This window comes from Antechinus flavipes, chromosome 1, assembly GCF_016432865.1.
Source record: "Antechinus flavipes isolate AdamAnt ecotype Samford, QLD, Australia chromosome 1, AdamAnt_v2, whole genome shotgun sequence".
In the NCBI taxonomy this organism is placed as follows: domain Eukaryota; kingdom Metazoa; phylum Chordata; class Mammalia; order Dasyuromorphia; family Dasyuridae; genus Antechinus; species Antechinus flavipes.
Window position 1 is genome coordinate 57,317,450 of NC_067398.1, and position 14,994 is coordinate 57,332,443.

General features: G+C 43.5%; 1 protein-coding gene across 1 annotated transcript in view; it reads left to right on the plus strand.

The window, feature by feature from the left end:
- The window catches only part of PODXL2 (podocalyxin like 2), a 36,372-nt gene extending 25,031 nt beyond the window's left edge, over positions 1-11,341 (plus strand). The window contains exons 3-8 of the mRNA XM_051983220.1: positions 2,426-3,240; positions 3,611-3,685; positions 5,722-5,878; positions 7,003-7,064; positions 8,483-8,662; positions 9,890-11,341. Coding sequence (XP_051839180.1) covers positions 2,426-3,240; positions 3,611-3,685; positions 5,722-5,878; positions 7,003-7,064; positions 8,483-8,662; positions 9,890-10,102 — 1,502 coding nt within the window. The 3' untranslated portion in view covers positions 10,103-11,341. The remainder of the gene's footprint in view (positions 1-2,425; positions 3,241-3,610; positions 3,686-5,721; positions 5,879-7,002; positions 7,065-8,482; positions 8,663-9,889) is intronic.
- Positions 11,342-14,994: the final 3,653 nt, after the last annotated feature.

The following is a 14,994-nucleotide window of genomic DNA, read 5'->3' on the forward strand; positions in this document are numbered from 1 at the left end:
AAAAGAAAGACAGGAAGGAAGGAAGGAAAGAAGAAAGAAAGAAAGAAAGCAAGAAAGAAGAAAGAGAAAGAAAGACAAGAAATTACTCTAGACCTATGGAAGCAAAAATACTTGTTTTGAAACTTAAAATCATATGCTACCTGGCCCTTCTTCTCCAAGACCTCTCTTCTGGCCTATTTGCTGGTCCTCATAAGGACCTCCTAACTTCCTGACTTCCTTCCAAGACTCAGCTCAAATCTTATCTTTTGTGGAAGGAACTTCCCAGTTCCTCCCAAACTCCCTCACTTCCTATCATTTTCTATTTACATGGCATATATCTTGTGTATAGTTATTTATGTGTTGTCTCTCCCATTAGCAATATGAATCCTTAAGAGTTAGGATTCAGTTCCACAGCTCTTAGAACATGTCCAGCACATAGTAGGCATTTAATAAATGTTTGTTGATTGATTAACATCTTCCTTCCTGTGGGCATGCTCATACAAAATTATATATACATATATCAACATGCATATATGTATACATACCCATCCACACCCATAATGTCACAATATAGTATTAAACCAAAAAAAGAGTAACTATTACTTGTCTAATTGCATGTAGATTCTTAATATATGCATATGATGTCCAGTGGAAACTATAGTGGGCTCATGACTCCATGTTCTTCTTGCTTCCTTATTCCCAAGAATCAGATAATGCTTTCTGGCTTTTCCCAGGCATTTGGCAATAGGGACTCCTTTAGAGTAATAAAGCCAATAACTGTAAGTACTTTGGATAGAGTTCTGGAGCTTTACTCTTACAAAAATTGTATTGATAGCTTTGGTTTTTACATCACTTAAATTTCCCATGGAACCCCTTCTCCCAGAAGGCTCCCAGGGCCTTCTATATAATAAAGAATTTTTTAAGAAAAAAGAAAAAGAAAAAACAAACAGCAAAACAGATTAATACATTAAAAAATTGGAAAATGTATATTATTTTTCACATTTGTGGACCTTCTGCTTTTATAAAATGATATAGGGAAGATGTCTTCTGTCTCTTTTTGGGTTATGCTTATACTTGGTTATTTTGTACATTCACTTTCAGTTGTTTTGTGGTTGTTTTTTCCATTTATATGAAATGTTGTAATCATTATGTATAGTCATCTTAACTGTCTATAATTTGTGTCAGTTCTTGTAAATCTTTCCATGTTTCTCTATATTCTTTGTTCCTAACAGCACAGTAATAATAATGTTCATGAATTTGAACTTGTTCCCATTTCCTAAGTGATGGGCATTTACTTATTTCTAGTTCTTCATAACCATTCTTTAAAGTACAGAAAATGCTGTTATAAATATTTGGCATATGTGGGTCTGAGTCTTTACTCTTAACCAGCAGAAGAATAGATTTTTAAAAATTGGAGGTTGATCATTAATTGCTTTTCACGGTTTTAGGAAATGGTATATAGAATAGGCTTGTCCATGGCTCCTCTCCCAGGAACCAACAGTGTAGTAGATTATTGGATCCCAGGTACTGGATCTGGACCTGGAAGGGATCTTAGAGGTCATCTAATCTACAATTACAATTACAACTTAAGTTATTGAAGTCCAGGAAGCTTCTATGACTTGGGTCCTATAATTTCAAGTTTGGCAGCTCCCTTCTAATAACAACCACTCTGGCCTTTGAGACTTTGTTTTGGGGAATAGGCTCTTGGGAATGATCCAAGGGCAGATGGAGTAGTCTTACCCAGGCTTATCCTGATAAGAAACTTGCGAAACTGTAAATACTGAAAACCCATTTCCTAATGTCTGCACAATATTTCTACTTGGATGATCCAATGTCACTTCAAACTCAACATGTCATCCAAACTGAATTCACAATCTGGTTTAAATCAGCACTTCCTTATAATATTCATTTTATAGTAGGTCCCCACCAGTCTCCCAGTCACCTGACTTCTGAATCTTAGAATTATCTTTTGACTCTTTTTCTCTCATTTGTCCTTCACATTAAGTCAATTATTAAGACATATGGAGCATTTCTTCAAAATATCTCCCAAATTGATCACTTTTCAGTCCATCCCTACTACTTCCACTTTAGTTAGATTCTCGCCACTTCATCTCTATTATTGAAGCAGCCTTCTTGCTAATTTCCCAGTATCTATGTGTCCCATATTTAATCTTCTATTTCTTCATACACATCAGTGAGGTTTTTCTTGTTTAAATCCATAAAATCTTGAGTTGTTCCTCACTACCTATGAAATAAAGTCCAAACTTCGTCTGATAGTCAGAAATATGACCAAATATATCTCCTATTAGTTCCTAAAATGATCCCTCCACTCTGATTGAACTGATCTTTTCTCTGTTCCCCAACAATATTTTCTACCTTTCTTTTGTAGTATGTTATATTTAATAAGTTAAACATGAATGAACTAACCTTTTATCTCTATCTTCAGATTACACCTTTCCACTCTCACCACAGAAATCAGTACCAGAAGAGGACAAGATCCAGGACCAAGAAGTTCTAAGCCTCTCCTCTCCCCTGCCCACAATGAATCTGGTTGAGCCACCCTGGCATAACCCTCCTGAGGATTTAGATGAAGAGGAAGAAGAAGAAGAGGAAGAGGAAGCGGAGGAGGAAGAGGAGGAAGAAGAAGAACAGGAAGAGGAAGAGGAAGAAGAAAAGGAACTGGAAAAGGAGCAGGAGGAGAGATTGCTTCCAGTGAACGGTTCCCAAGAGACACCCCAATCTCAGGTCCCTGGCCCTGTTTCTACCAGCAGTACCCCACCTGGTTCAGTGCCAGAGACTCCCAGAAATAGACATGAAGATCCTGTGGACCAGGGTGTGGAAGTGGGGAGCAGCATGGAATCAAGCTTATCACCACTTCCAATCATCCCAGCTACAGTGGCCCTGGGTAGCCAAGACTTTACCAAACAGGAGGCAGAGACAACTGTGGGAGTGATAGAACAAGATACAGGACATTCAAAGGAGTTAGAAATCCATGGGGGAATAGATGAGGAGGCTACAGTGGTGACAAAAGGACCGCTGGTCAAGCAAGGAGATGAGTTTCCTTCATTATCACCTTTTCAAAGAAATGTGCCATCTGGGGATCTTTTCCAAGCTAGTATCTCTGCCTCTCCCACCCTGGATCTCACTGGAATAGATCTCACATCCTCTGCTGCTGCCACAGGGCAACATGACCTTCCTCTTCAAGTTGAGGATGGGAAGGTTCCTGGGGTACCCACCAGAACATCCTGGGACCCAGCTCAGGTAATATGAAGGGGTTTTTGTTGACTAGGAAATGTTGGGTTTCTGATAGGATGATCTAACATTACATAAAGGAACTCTCAAAAATCCACTCACAAAGATTGACCACTGGGGTGGTTTCTTACAGGGGAGCTTTGATTTTGTAGGAAAAAATCTTTTAAATAAGTAAGTGACAGCCAAGAAACAAGAAGAAAGTGATATTTCTACTCTGAGAGACTATCTAGGAATATGTTCATGGCATACTTATGGTTTGGTGAGGTGGGCAGACTTCTACTTCATTACTAATGGCTTCCTACAGGATACATGCCTAAGTTGGCATTCAGTCTGTCATTCTGCTCCCTATCTTCTCATTTCTCTCTCTTTCAATGTCCAGGTTATCTGCAAAGATTGGAGCAACCTAGCTGGAAAGAACTATATCATCCTGAATATGACAGAGAACATAGACTGTGTGAGTGGTGGGTCTTGCATAGGGGCTTAGGAGAGAGGGCTTACCTCAAGATGATTTGGAGGCACAGAACAGAGCAAGTGGGGGATTTGGAGGCGGATCAAGAGAAGGGGGCGAGAAGCAGGCTATCAACATTCACCAGTCTCATTGACAAAAAAATTTTATTTTTAAAAATGTTATTACCTGTTTCGTTCATTTTGCTAATTAGAATTAACAAAGGACTACATCATTCACCCATTTATTCATTTGCACACCAAATCTAGTTGCTATTTTAATTATGTTTTTATTGCATTTGAAAATACAAAGTAATTTGTAATGGCATTTGTTTTCCTTCTCTTTGCTTTAAGGGGCACATTTGAAGTGCTAAACCACCATATGTATTCTCAGGGCCAAGGGTTGGTTACACCTACTCTAAGTGGTTGCCTTTGGGATAGTGGGAATGAATATGAAGATGGAGCCCACAATGGGTTGCTGGGCAGATGACATGTCAGTAACAAAGTACTAGAGAGTCATAGGGGGTCACGAGCACTTTGAGGAGCAGGCATAAAGAAGCTAATGCTACTGGGGAATGGGATTCCATAAATATGTTTCTGAAGACTTTCCATTTTGGTGGGAACTTTGGGGAGAGGAGAGTGGCAGTGTTCTTATAACTCCACCCCTCGCTTGCCCAATTATGATCCCCCATCTGCCAACCAGCCTTGGCTTAAGAGTCCATCTTTGTCTCTAAGTCCTGTGAGGTTTCCACGAATGGAATTCCCTGTCATTCTAGGAGGGTGTCAGTTTTCCTCAAATGGTCTGCAGAGAGAACCTTCCAGGCAAGCTGGACCTGAGTGGTGAAGAGAACCCAAGCTAGATAGTGAAATACGGTACTTACTCCCTTCCCACTCTGGTTCCCTCACTTAGTTGGCTGTGGGGCTGCTACGTGCCATTTGTTCTTTCTGTCAGCTTTTTTAGGGGATTGACAGGACAATCGTAGGAGCGTCCTAGAGTGGCCTCATCAGGTTGGCTGTTGTCAAACTGTTTCTGAGAGCCTCAAATCTGCCAAGCAAGCATCTCTCTCCCTTCCTAAATCCAGAATCTAGTTCTCTCTTCCCATTAAGCCAGTAAGAGTCTCAGACTTTTACCTTGGTAAACAAGGGGGATGGTCAGGGCTCTGAATCATTTTGGTGACCTTTGAGTTGGCATGGCAACAGTGGCAGCAATATAGGTAAGAGAGAAGAAAGGAGGGATTGGGAAGTGACAGAGAAATCTCAAGGGATAGATCCAAATTTAATGTCATGTGTGCCTTCAGGCTCTTTCAACTCAATCACAAGGCACAGGAGACAGATGAGCACTCTCATCTCACCTGGCTACTCTCTTGGGGAAGAGACTGGAGTAGATCTATTAGGGAGACACATAGAGATTGTGTTAAATAGAAGGGAAAGACTTCCTGAGAGAAATAGAAGACCTATAGCAGAGGGATTGAGGAAGTGACAGGACCAAATAAAAACATTTGTAGAACTTGAGGATGGGAACTCCCAATGGGAGAATGTGGGTTACTTGTCTCTATATAGGCTGGACAACATCCATCCTCCATCCATCCATCCATCCATCCATTCATATTCATTCAACCAGCATTTTATAATTTCATACAGTGTCTAGATCTCTGCTGGGTATTATTAGTGATGTAGCAATAAATAAGACAGTCCCTCTTACCAAGAAATCCAGGACCGTCATCAAGATATGTTTAAGGCCTAAGTGAGTAGTACAGACAACTTATTGCTATGAGTTTGAAGTATGTCAGAGCTTGATGCCAGACTTCTCTGATGCTTGTGCTCATGGTGGTACTTCCCCTACAATACAGAGATGGGGCCAGGGAGGAGACTGTGCTGTGAGCTAGTTGACCTCCTTCCAGCAAATATGACAGGTTTGCATGATGCAAAGCCATTGAGCAGAGTTTCTAAGGGGAAGGATAGAGGGAGATAGGTCCTGAAAATAATGTCTCATTCACAGTGGCTTTGTTTAGCTTAGGTCTTAGGGAGATCTCATCTTTTTGGCAGGAGGTATTCCGGCAACACAGAGGGCTTCGGCTCCTGGCCCTGGTAGAAGAGGTGCTGCCCCGGCAGGGGGACGGGCGTCCTGGGGACTGGCACATCTCCCTGAGCAAACCCAGTGAAAATGAGCAACATTTGCTGATGACCCTAGTGGGAGAGCAGGGTAAGTGGTTAGAGTTGGGGATGGAGCAAGAGTTGGGATGGCTTGGGAGAAGCTATGTGTAGTGGGTAGAACTGAAACTGTGGAAGAAGAAGCTTTTGCTCTTCACTTTTTCTTGTGCTTAGGCACAGACCTCAGCAGGAATCCTAATTCACTCAGAAGGCTTAGCATCTTATTATGGTGCCTTGTGAAAACAACAATAATTTGGCCAATTCAGCATTTCCAGGGTGCAGGAGAATCTTCACTCAGAATGAATTTCAAAATAAAAAAAAATGTAAAACCTTGGGTTTGTATATGTTCCCGTATTTTAGGGTTTTTGGAGGAGGTAGAAGAGAAGTCACCAATGAGATTCGTCAATCCTATATTCAGGGTTCAGTCTGGGAGTTCTAAAACCTTGAGACTACAGGGAAATTTCATAAGCCCAGATTTTGAGCTTATAAAGAGAGAGAAAAAGAAGAGAGCATACATTATAAAGTTCATTCAGACTCATAAAAACCTGCCTTCATAGACAGAAAGTTGGTCTCAAAACTAGGAAAGCCTGGAGTCAAGTCATAGCTCTGATAGATACTGGTTGTGTGAACTTGGATAAATCATTTAACCTTAAGTTCTGAAGGCACTATCTAAGACTTTAAGTTGAAGAGAAGGTGCTGATCTGTACTGGTATAGATGATAAACAAGAATTCCCTGTACCAGCAATCCTTCATCCCTAACCCAGAGTCATAACTAGGTTGGGAAAACTGAGGCTTTTTCTAGGCCACTGAAAGTTAGAGTGTGCTGACATCACTTGTTCTCCTTTAGCCTTATAGTTACAGCTCAGGTGAGTGTCTGCCCTGGACTGCTCCCTACCCTGGCAGTGCTCTCTAGGTTCCCCATTTCATATGTAGAAATATTTACAAGGAAAAAAAGACATTTAAGTAAGAAAGAAGCATTTTAGAGGAAGAATAAAAGGGTAATCTGTATAGATGGAAAAAGGTGTGAGTAAGGAATATGTAGGTATATAATAGAGAGGGACTTCAGCAGGGTTAGAGGGGAAGCTAAAAATGGATGGGATTCGGAATCGAATTTCCTGCTGATGTAGAGCTCCGGGGGCCGAGGCAATATTGACAATTCTTTTTTCTTCTCTGTAGGGGTGGTTCCAACTAAAGATGTCCTTTCAGTTCTGGGTGATATCCGGAGAAGCTTGGTGGAGGTAAAGAGCTTTAGAGCCTGAATGGCCTTCTTTGTATTGCACAGTCATGTAGACAAGGGCCTTCCCAGTAGACATACTTAGGTACCTGCCTACACATTTGTGATTTGGGGAAATAAATAGCTGCCAGCTTCAAAATATAGCCTGACTGGCCCTCCTGTATCTGAAATTCCCACTATCAACCTATTTTAAGAATCTCTTGGAAGAGCCTGGTATTTTAGCTAGTTTAAGTCTGTCTGTTGCCTAGGAGATACTTACACATTCCTACTAGATACATTAGTAGAAATTATATATCCTAAGTAATAATCTTCTGCTATATGTTGTAACCCAATAGAGTAGAGAACACTGGAAATTTGAGGGGGTGATAACTACTTGGTAAAATACCCTTGGCAGCCAACCCTAGGGCCAGGCAGGAGTAAGGGATGTTAGAAAAATGAGGGAGAGTGAAGAGTATGTAAGAAAGACTTTGTGGACCTCACCATTTGGCTAAGAATCAGCCCTAATTCCCGGAATGGGCAGAGAAGGTGTTGTCTTCACATGCAAAGTCAACATTTCATTCCTTGATCAGGCTTTTCCTCTAATGAACTTCCTTTCAATGAGTCCTAAGCCAAATATTTCTAAGGATTTTTCTACAACGATTATAGCTGGAGATTTTCCAAACCCAGCAAATGTCAATGGAAGATTGAAATGGAAGAACTTTCTTTCTATCCCATTTTATTTTGTTATTTTGCTCTTTAGTATCTTCATGAAGTAATAGCTGTTTATTTTTTAATCCTATTCTTTCTCAATGACATTAATTTTAAAGAAGACAGTACCTGCTTTCAAAGAGCTTACAACTTCAAGGGCAAAATATCACAAGGTCAAATAAGTCTAAGAAGGAAGGTCTAAATAGGATGCTCTAGGGAATTGGAGGAGTGTGAGTATCAGAAAATACTATGTGAATACCAGAGGAAGGAGAGCTTGAGAGCAGGTTCATCTCTAGCCTCATAGACTAAAGGGTGGGGACAGTTGGGGAAAGGAGAGAGGGAGGACTGGCTTACTCTGGAGAGAGGAAGCACTAGGGATAGACAACATAGGGACCACCCAGGGTGGATACAGTTCCCCAGAGAGCAAAACAAGGGGCACCTCTAAGTATTATTTTTTTTATAAATGCTGAATGTTTAGGAGACAGTAGGACTGGAAGGTTTGCATCTGCCTCACCTCTGCTTTTCCCAAGGATTCCTGGCTCCTCCCAGCCTCTCTCTGCTCCTTGACTCACTTCTGCCATTGACTAGTCACCGGGAGATCATTCTGGGGGTTCACCCCAGAGTAGCTAAGCAAATGACTCTGGTGCACCCAGGGGAAATGTTGTCATTGTTTTGTTTGTTTGTTTGTTTGTTTTTGTTTGTTTGTTTGTTTTTATCCTCTTGCCTCCCCTTTAGATTGGCATCCAGAATTACTCCACTACCACCAGCTGCCAGGCCCGGCCGAGCCAGGTCCGGAGTGACTATGGAAAGCTCTTTGTTGTTCTGGTCGTCATCGGCTCCATCTGTGTCATCATCATAGTGCTGGGGCTCATCTACAACTGTTGGCAGCGTCGCCTACCCAAGCTCAAGAACATGGTAAGGGGTCAGAGTTGTTCATGGGTAAGAGACCACGAGGACAGGCAGAGGATAGGACAGAAGACAGAGTGGGGATAGCTAGTGGGGAAGGCGATGGCCAGAAAAGTGGCAAACGGGCTGAGGGTGGGCTGCTCAGTCATGGGCTAGGGCGAGGGAGGGTATAATCCCAGTTTAGTGTGCCCAGTATAGGTGAGGATTCAAAGATGAACCAGCAAAGAGCTGACAGTGTGGTTGAAGAGACAAGGCTAAGAAGCAGGAGTATATGAGCATCACATGAGATAGCACTGTGAAACCCTGTGTATCTCGATAGCAGGAGTCATGAGAGCTTCATGGAGGAGCAGGCGTTCAAGAATTTCTAATAGAATTTAGATAGGGAGTGAGGAAGCAAAAATATGAACTAGCTTTTTCTCATGGCTGGACATTCTCCTCTCCCACCTCATGATAGTTCATGTGGTTGATCTTTTATATCTGGCTTCTCTGACGTAAGAGTTAGAGCAAGATGGAGAGAGTGGGTACTTGGGCTCCTACATCCCTCCCATGATGAGCAGAATCCAAGCTTACCAGGAAAGAACTGTTTGCAGAGAAGGAGCTACAGAACTCAGAAAAGGCTAGTTTATCCAGAAGGGGAACTGGTTCTGATTAATCCAGGTGGGAGTATAAGAAATGGGAAAAGAGGAGGAAATGGCATAGAGGTGGGGTTCAAGTTATAACCAAGATTAATTCCAAGGGGCCTAGGAAGAGATCTAGGCTTCCAAGATTTCCAAAAGGGGCAGGAGGAAGGGTACGTTGAAGCCACTCCTTTTATGGTCTGAAGAATATAGTTGAAACCAAAGGCCTGGCTATAGGCCAGGTAGTCCCAGGCAGTGCCATTTACTATAGAACCTGTTCCGGTTTCCTCTTCTCCAGGCCCCCAGAATGGGGATAATTGTCATTTCTGCCTCACAGAGTTGTGGCAAGGATCCAATTAGAGACTAGTGTATGGGAACTGTTTTGAAAAACTATAAAGCACTATCCAAAGAGGAGGGTGCTGTAGGTGTGGTGGTGGGAAGCTTAATTAGTCCTGGGCTGTGGGACAAGAAAGGTACAGGCCCTTGCCCAGAAGACTGTACTCCACACCTGGCCAGGAATAGCTCCTCCATCTTGTCTCCTCGAGGTTTGGGAGGCATTTGAGGGAAATGTTTTTTGAACCTCTTGCTAACAGTTTTGATTTTCTTATCGCCTCCCCAGTCCCATGGAGAAGAGCTTCGTTTTGTGGAGAATGGATGCCATGACAACCCCACATTGGATGTAGCCAGTGACAGCCAGTCGGAAATGCAGGAGAAACAACCCAGTCTGAATGGGGGCAGTACAGTCAATGGGCCTGGAGGCTGGACTGTGCTGATGGGGGGCAAGAGAGACCCTGAGGACTCTGATGTATTTGAGGAGGACACACACCTGTGAATTAGGTTGGGGGATCAGTTCCCTCCCCGCCCTCCATCACTACCAGGCACACTCCTTTCTTTCCATCCTAGAACTTGGGACCAGAACTCTGGACAAAACCAGAATGATATTGCTGAAGGTGTGAGTGCAACATAGTCAGGCCAGGTTAGGTACATAGCAAAGAGAAGTACCCAATTCTGTCCTGCTTTAGAGACAACTCTCTATTATTCTGCTCAAACCCACCACTAGATCACATCTTTCTCCCTTCTTCTAAATCACCTCTCACCCTTCCCTTGAAGCCTGGCATCTATCTCTTTGCTGGCCCTGTGCATCCCAAGCAGAGAGCCGATGACCTGATCTGCCCCCATCTCCAAGGTGGGAAACTCCCCTTGTTTAACTCTTATTTGATGAGGTGAAGAAGGGGCCCAGAAGGAAGAACACTGGTTGATGGCAGAGGTTGTGTCTGAATCTAAAATATTGGCTTGAGCACCTGGGACAAAGAGAAAAGTCACCCTTCATTTTTTTGTTCCTTCAGAAAGCACCACCAGGAAACCCGAATAAGCTGCAGCCCTTCCCCCCACTTCCTTTCTCGGCCTCAGTCTCCAACATCTTGCTTTGGTTAACCCCAAAGCACAGACTGGGTGGGCCCAAAGCCTGCTAGGGATTAGGACTATGCAGCCCACTCTGCTTCTCACAACCTTAGCACGACAAACCCCCATTGCCCCTCTGCTGTGTGGAGCAGATCCTGGTCCGTACCCCAAAGCTAACACTGATGTTGCCCCTTCTTTGGGAGTCTCCCTGTCCCCAGCTAACTCCGGAGCCACTATGACTTCTCTTGGTCTAAGCAGCCAAGGTCTGAGAAGCAGCCCACAAAGCTTGCCCCTCCCGTTTCCCCAAACGTGAGTTAGAGAAACAGCGCTTCACTTCCGGCCCCCCTCTATCTCTTGTGCTGTTGCCAAGTTGATTTCTCATGTGCTATTGATAGACCTCAATTTGCTGAGGGGTTTTCTTCAAAATCCCTGCATACCCCCCAGTAGCAGCAGTGATTTATTCTAAGATCTTCAGGGCAGGCATTGAGTGCGTTTCCCCTGAGGCTCGAGGCAAGGTACTTGAAGGTGGAAGCTGCTGTTATGTTGTTATGGGGGGTGGGAAGGGGGAGGAAAGGGCGGATGACATCCTCTCCCTGTTCCTAGTCCAGCTCTCCTCCGGGCACCGCGGAACTGATTAAACTGGCCCTGGATTAAGGATGCTGAGCAGAAACGTGCCTCCTGTCCCTTTTCTCCTCGAGAGCTAGGTCATTTCTAGGCCCGTGGAAGTGGTGGGTCGTGATAACAAGAGCCGGCCTTGGCCAGAGTTGGGGACAGAGTGGCTACCGCTCCCAGAGCCGTGGTCTGGTAAAAGGGCTGCGTCCACCAGATTGTAATTGTGGGAGCGGGGCCAAGAGAGCACCAAGGAGGCGGGGTCAAAGAGCCAGGAGCCAATCAGGAGAGGCATAGAACTGCCGGCGCCTAAGGCCCCGCCCCCCAGAGCCAGAATTCGTTGTCACTCGCGAGGCTACACATCCCGAGAGCTGGTCCCAGTTTGGGCTTGGGAGCAAAGTGGACTGGGATGTATTATTTTGATTCAATAGCGGGGACTCATCTGTGAGGCGGAGATGGAAGGAGGGGGCGGCGCGGAAGCTCAAAGGGAGCTCTTAAACACTTCCAAAGAAAACGTCAACTTTCGTCATCCGCCTGCACATGCTCATTTGGGCTTAGGTCCGGTTCGGTACACTACGCATGCTCAATTGAATAACCCTCTCCCCGAGTGAATATGTAGAGGCTTTTGCGGGGTTGAAGTGGGCCACTCTCTCCCCATCTGTATTCCGCCCAGCAGCCCACCTGGTGATGGAAACGGGCAGTAGTGGGGTCGGAGGCCATTATTTGTGAACCCCCTCATCCTCGAAGGTGAAAGCAGCTCCAACCCTAGGGGAGGTCTGACTTTCGGAGAGAGTGCTCGGCTCAGAATAGTCAGGAGAGCTGGGTTCAAATGCAATCACAGACTAGCTGGGTGATTTGGGCAAATTGTGTGAACCCTGTTGAGGGATGAGACACCCTAACAGCGTTTGGGAGTCCTCAGGCCGATGTCGCAGATTTTGCGAAAGAATTCGCAGTCCCAGTCTCCAAGTTAAGGTTTGGCAAAAAGAGTTTATTGACACTGAGTGGTTTTCCGGGGAGCGAGGACCCTGATTAGGAAGATAGCAGGGAATCGAGAGACAGAGTTTATTTTATTTGGTCTCCTGTAGCACGGGCCAAGGAGCGATCTCCCGATGAACCTAGGGTAGTGTGTAAGGAGTAATTTCCAGATGAATTAAGAGTGGTGATTATTTTAGAAGTTTCCCGAGACCAGGTGAATTAAGGGTGGGGGTGGGGGTGAGCCAGAACCAGAAGGTTCAGGATTTTCTGACTCAGCCCCCCCCACAAAGATCAGGGGACCAAAGAGTCCTATTACATCACTCTGCTTTTCAATCCCAGCAAAGTCATAGAGTATCCAAGCTGGGAAAAGATCTTTCAAATAATTTAACTCCCTCATTTTATAGCCAAAGAAACTGAGACACAGAGAATCGATTTGTCCAAGGTACTATATTTTCAATTCAGAGCATCTTCCAATTCAAAAGATTTTCATAAAATATCCACACAGTGTAAGGCATTGTGGCTACCTAGACAAAAATTGAAGTATCTCCCTGTCAAAGGGAGTTACTTAATTCTACCTTAGCAAACATTCTTTTGGATAAAGAAGGTATGCCTTCCATTGTCTCCAAATCACTTCCTTTTAGTTCTCTGGAAGAACCATAGAATATTCTACTGTTTGGAAACTGGGAAACAAGACCATGTTCTCTTTCCATTCTCTTCATTAACTCATTCACTTTGAACAGGTCTTGCTAGACTCATTTTCTTTTCTTTTCTTTTTTTTGAACAAAGTTATTAAACTAGTAGACCAAGGGAATGTTCATATGGAAATGTATCTGGATTTTAACAAAACAAAATCTCTTAAACTATTCTTATAGGAAAGATGAAGAAATGTGAACAGACAATAATACAATACAGAAGAATTTGGGAAGTAATTGACAAGAGACATCGGCTATTGGTCTCCAGAGAAAGTGTACTGTGACCTGAGTTGGGGTGCCAAAATATACCATCTAGACTAGCTCTCTGGAGGACCTCAGGATCAGCCTGAGTCTCTGGTCTTAGTGGAGGAGTGCAGGAGGCAGGAGAGCCACCAGGAAGATGGTCAAAAATGGAACGTCTCATTTCCAGTCTTTCTCAGGCCTTATATACCTTAGTAAAATTACATCATTACAGCATACTGAATATAAGTAAACTAGAGAACCATTACATCACCATACTAAATACCAAGTCTATATGTGAATAAGAGAACCATTATCTCATCAATTTCACTGAGTTAACACCGTTTCAAGTATACTTCTCCAGAGTTCTGGCCCTCTACAGGAAAGGACCTTTCAGATCTATACTTAGTCTTGTGTTTTTTTTTTTTGTTTTGTTTTTTTACATTTTTATCAGTAGCTTAGACAAAGACACAGATGACATGCTCTTTGACTTTACAAATGATACAAGGTGGGACTATTGACATACTTAGTTGACCTATAGGCTCTTTAGTTGGGTCAGTGGAAGGTCCTCATAACAAGATCTGGATTTGACCAGAGAAGAGGGAAATAGGAGATACTGTTCTCAGAGCAATTTGGCAGAAAGACCCCATCCAGGAGATTGTGGGTATATGGGAGGACACAGTATAAGAAGAATGCACTTCCCTACTTTGTGGAGATGCCGTATTCCTGGACTATCAAGGAGAAGAAAAGGAAATACAGTCAGAGAAACAGAATCTAAAAAGATTTTAAGAGATGAGAATATTGGATTGAATCCAATGAGATGAAATTCAATAGAGATGAATGTATATACTTGGGTTAAACAAAAATCAACCTCAAAAATAGGATGAGGAAGGGAGAGGGATGGGAAGGAGGCATAGTAGGACAATTATTTCTAAGAAGTTTTGAGGTTCTCGTGGCCTTTAAATTCAATGTGAGTCAGCAGTATGATGCAGAAGCCCAAAAAAACAAAAACAAAAATTCTAATGTGAGCTTGTTTTCCATATATTTAGAATATAAAGATGATAATCTCTCTGCCCTCTGTTCTGTTCAGATAACAGCTGGAACAATGTGTTCAGTCCCAAGTACCAGTTTTAACAATGATATTGTTGTAAGCTCCTTGAAGGCAAGGACTTTTTGTATCCTCAATGCTTCTGGAAGTGCATAGCCCACATTAAGTGCTTGATTGATAAGGTAGAGAGTGCCCAAAAGAGAGCAAGCCTTACCTGAAGGAACTGTGACTGCTTATCTTGGAGAAGTCTCAGGGGAACAGGATAGTTATCATGAGGTATTTGAAGGGCTGTCCTGTGGGAATTGGTCCCAGAAGGACTAATTATAATAAGGCAGAAGTGGCAATGCCAGGAAGAACATCCCAAATTGGATCAAGCTGGCTTGGGAGGTTGGGAGAGCTCTAAAGAGAATCTAGGTGACTGACTGACCATTTCACAATGGGTCCAAGTTGGACCAGATACCAGATGACTCCCAGCTTCAATTCTGATTCTTTGCCTCATCTCCTTGCAGCCTCTCTCAGCTAGAGAGCTAAGGAAGGCCTCAGCACTTCCAACTGTCCCCATTTTACCCCTAAACCACCAAATCAGGCCTTTGCTGGAGGTCAACCTCAGAAGCTTGCTTTGTTGTAGCATGGCCAGACCCTGAACCTTCTTTAAGGTCACCAAAGATTACCTAGTACAGACATACCCACAACATGGACAAGTGTGTCTAAAGTGGCTCTGATATGTCAGTAGCCTTTCCTGAACCTTCACCAGGTATT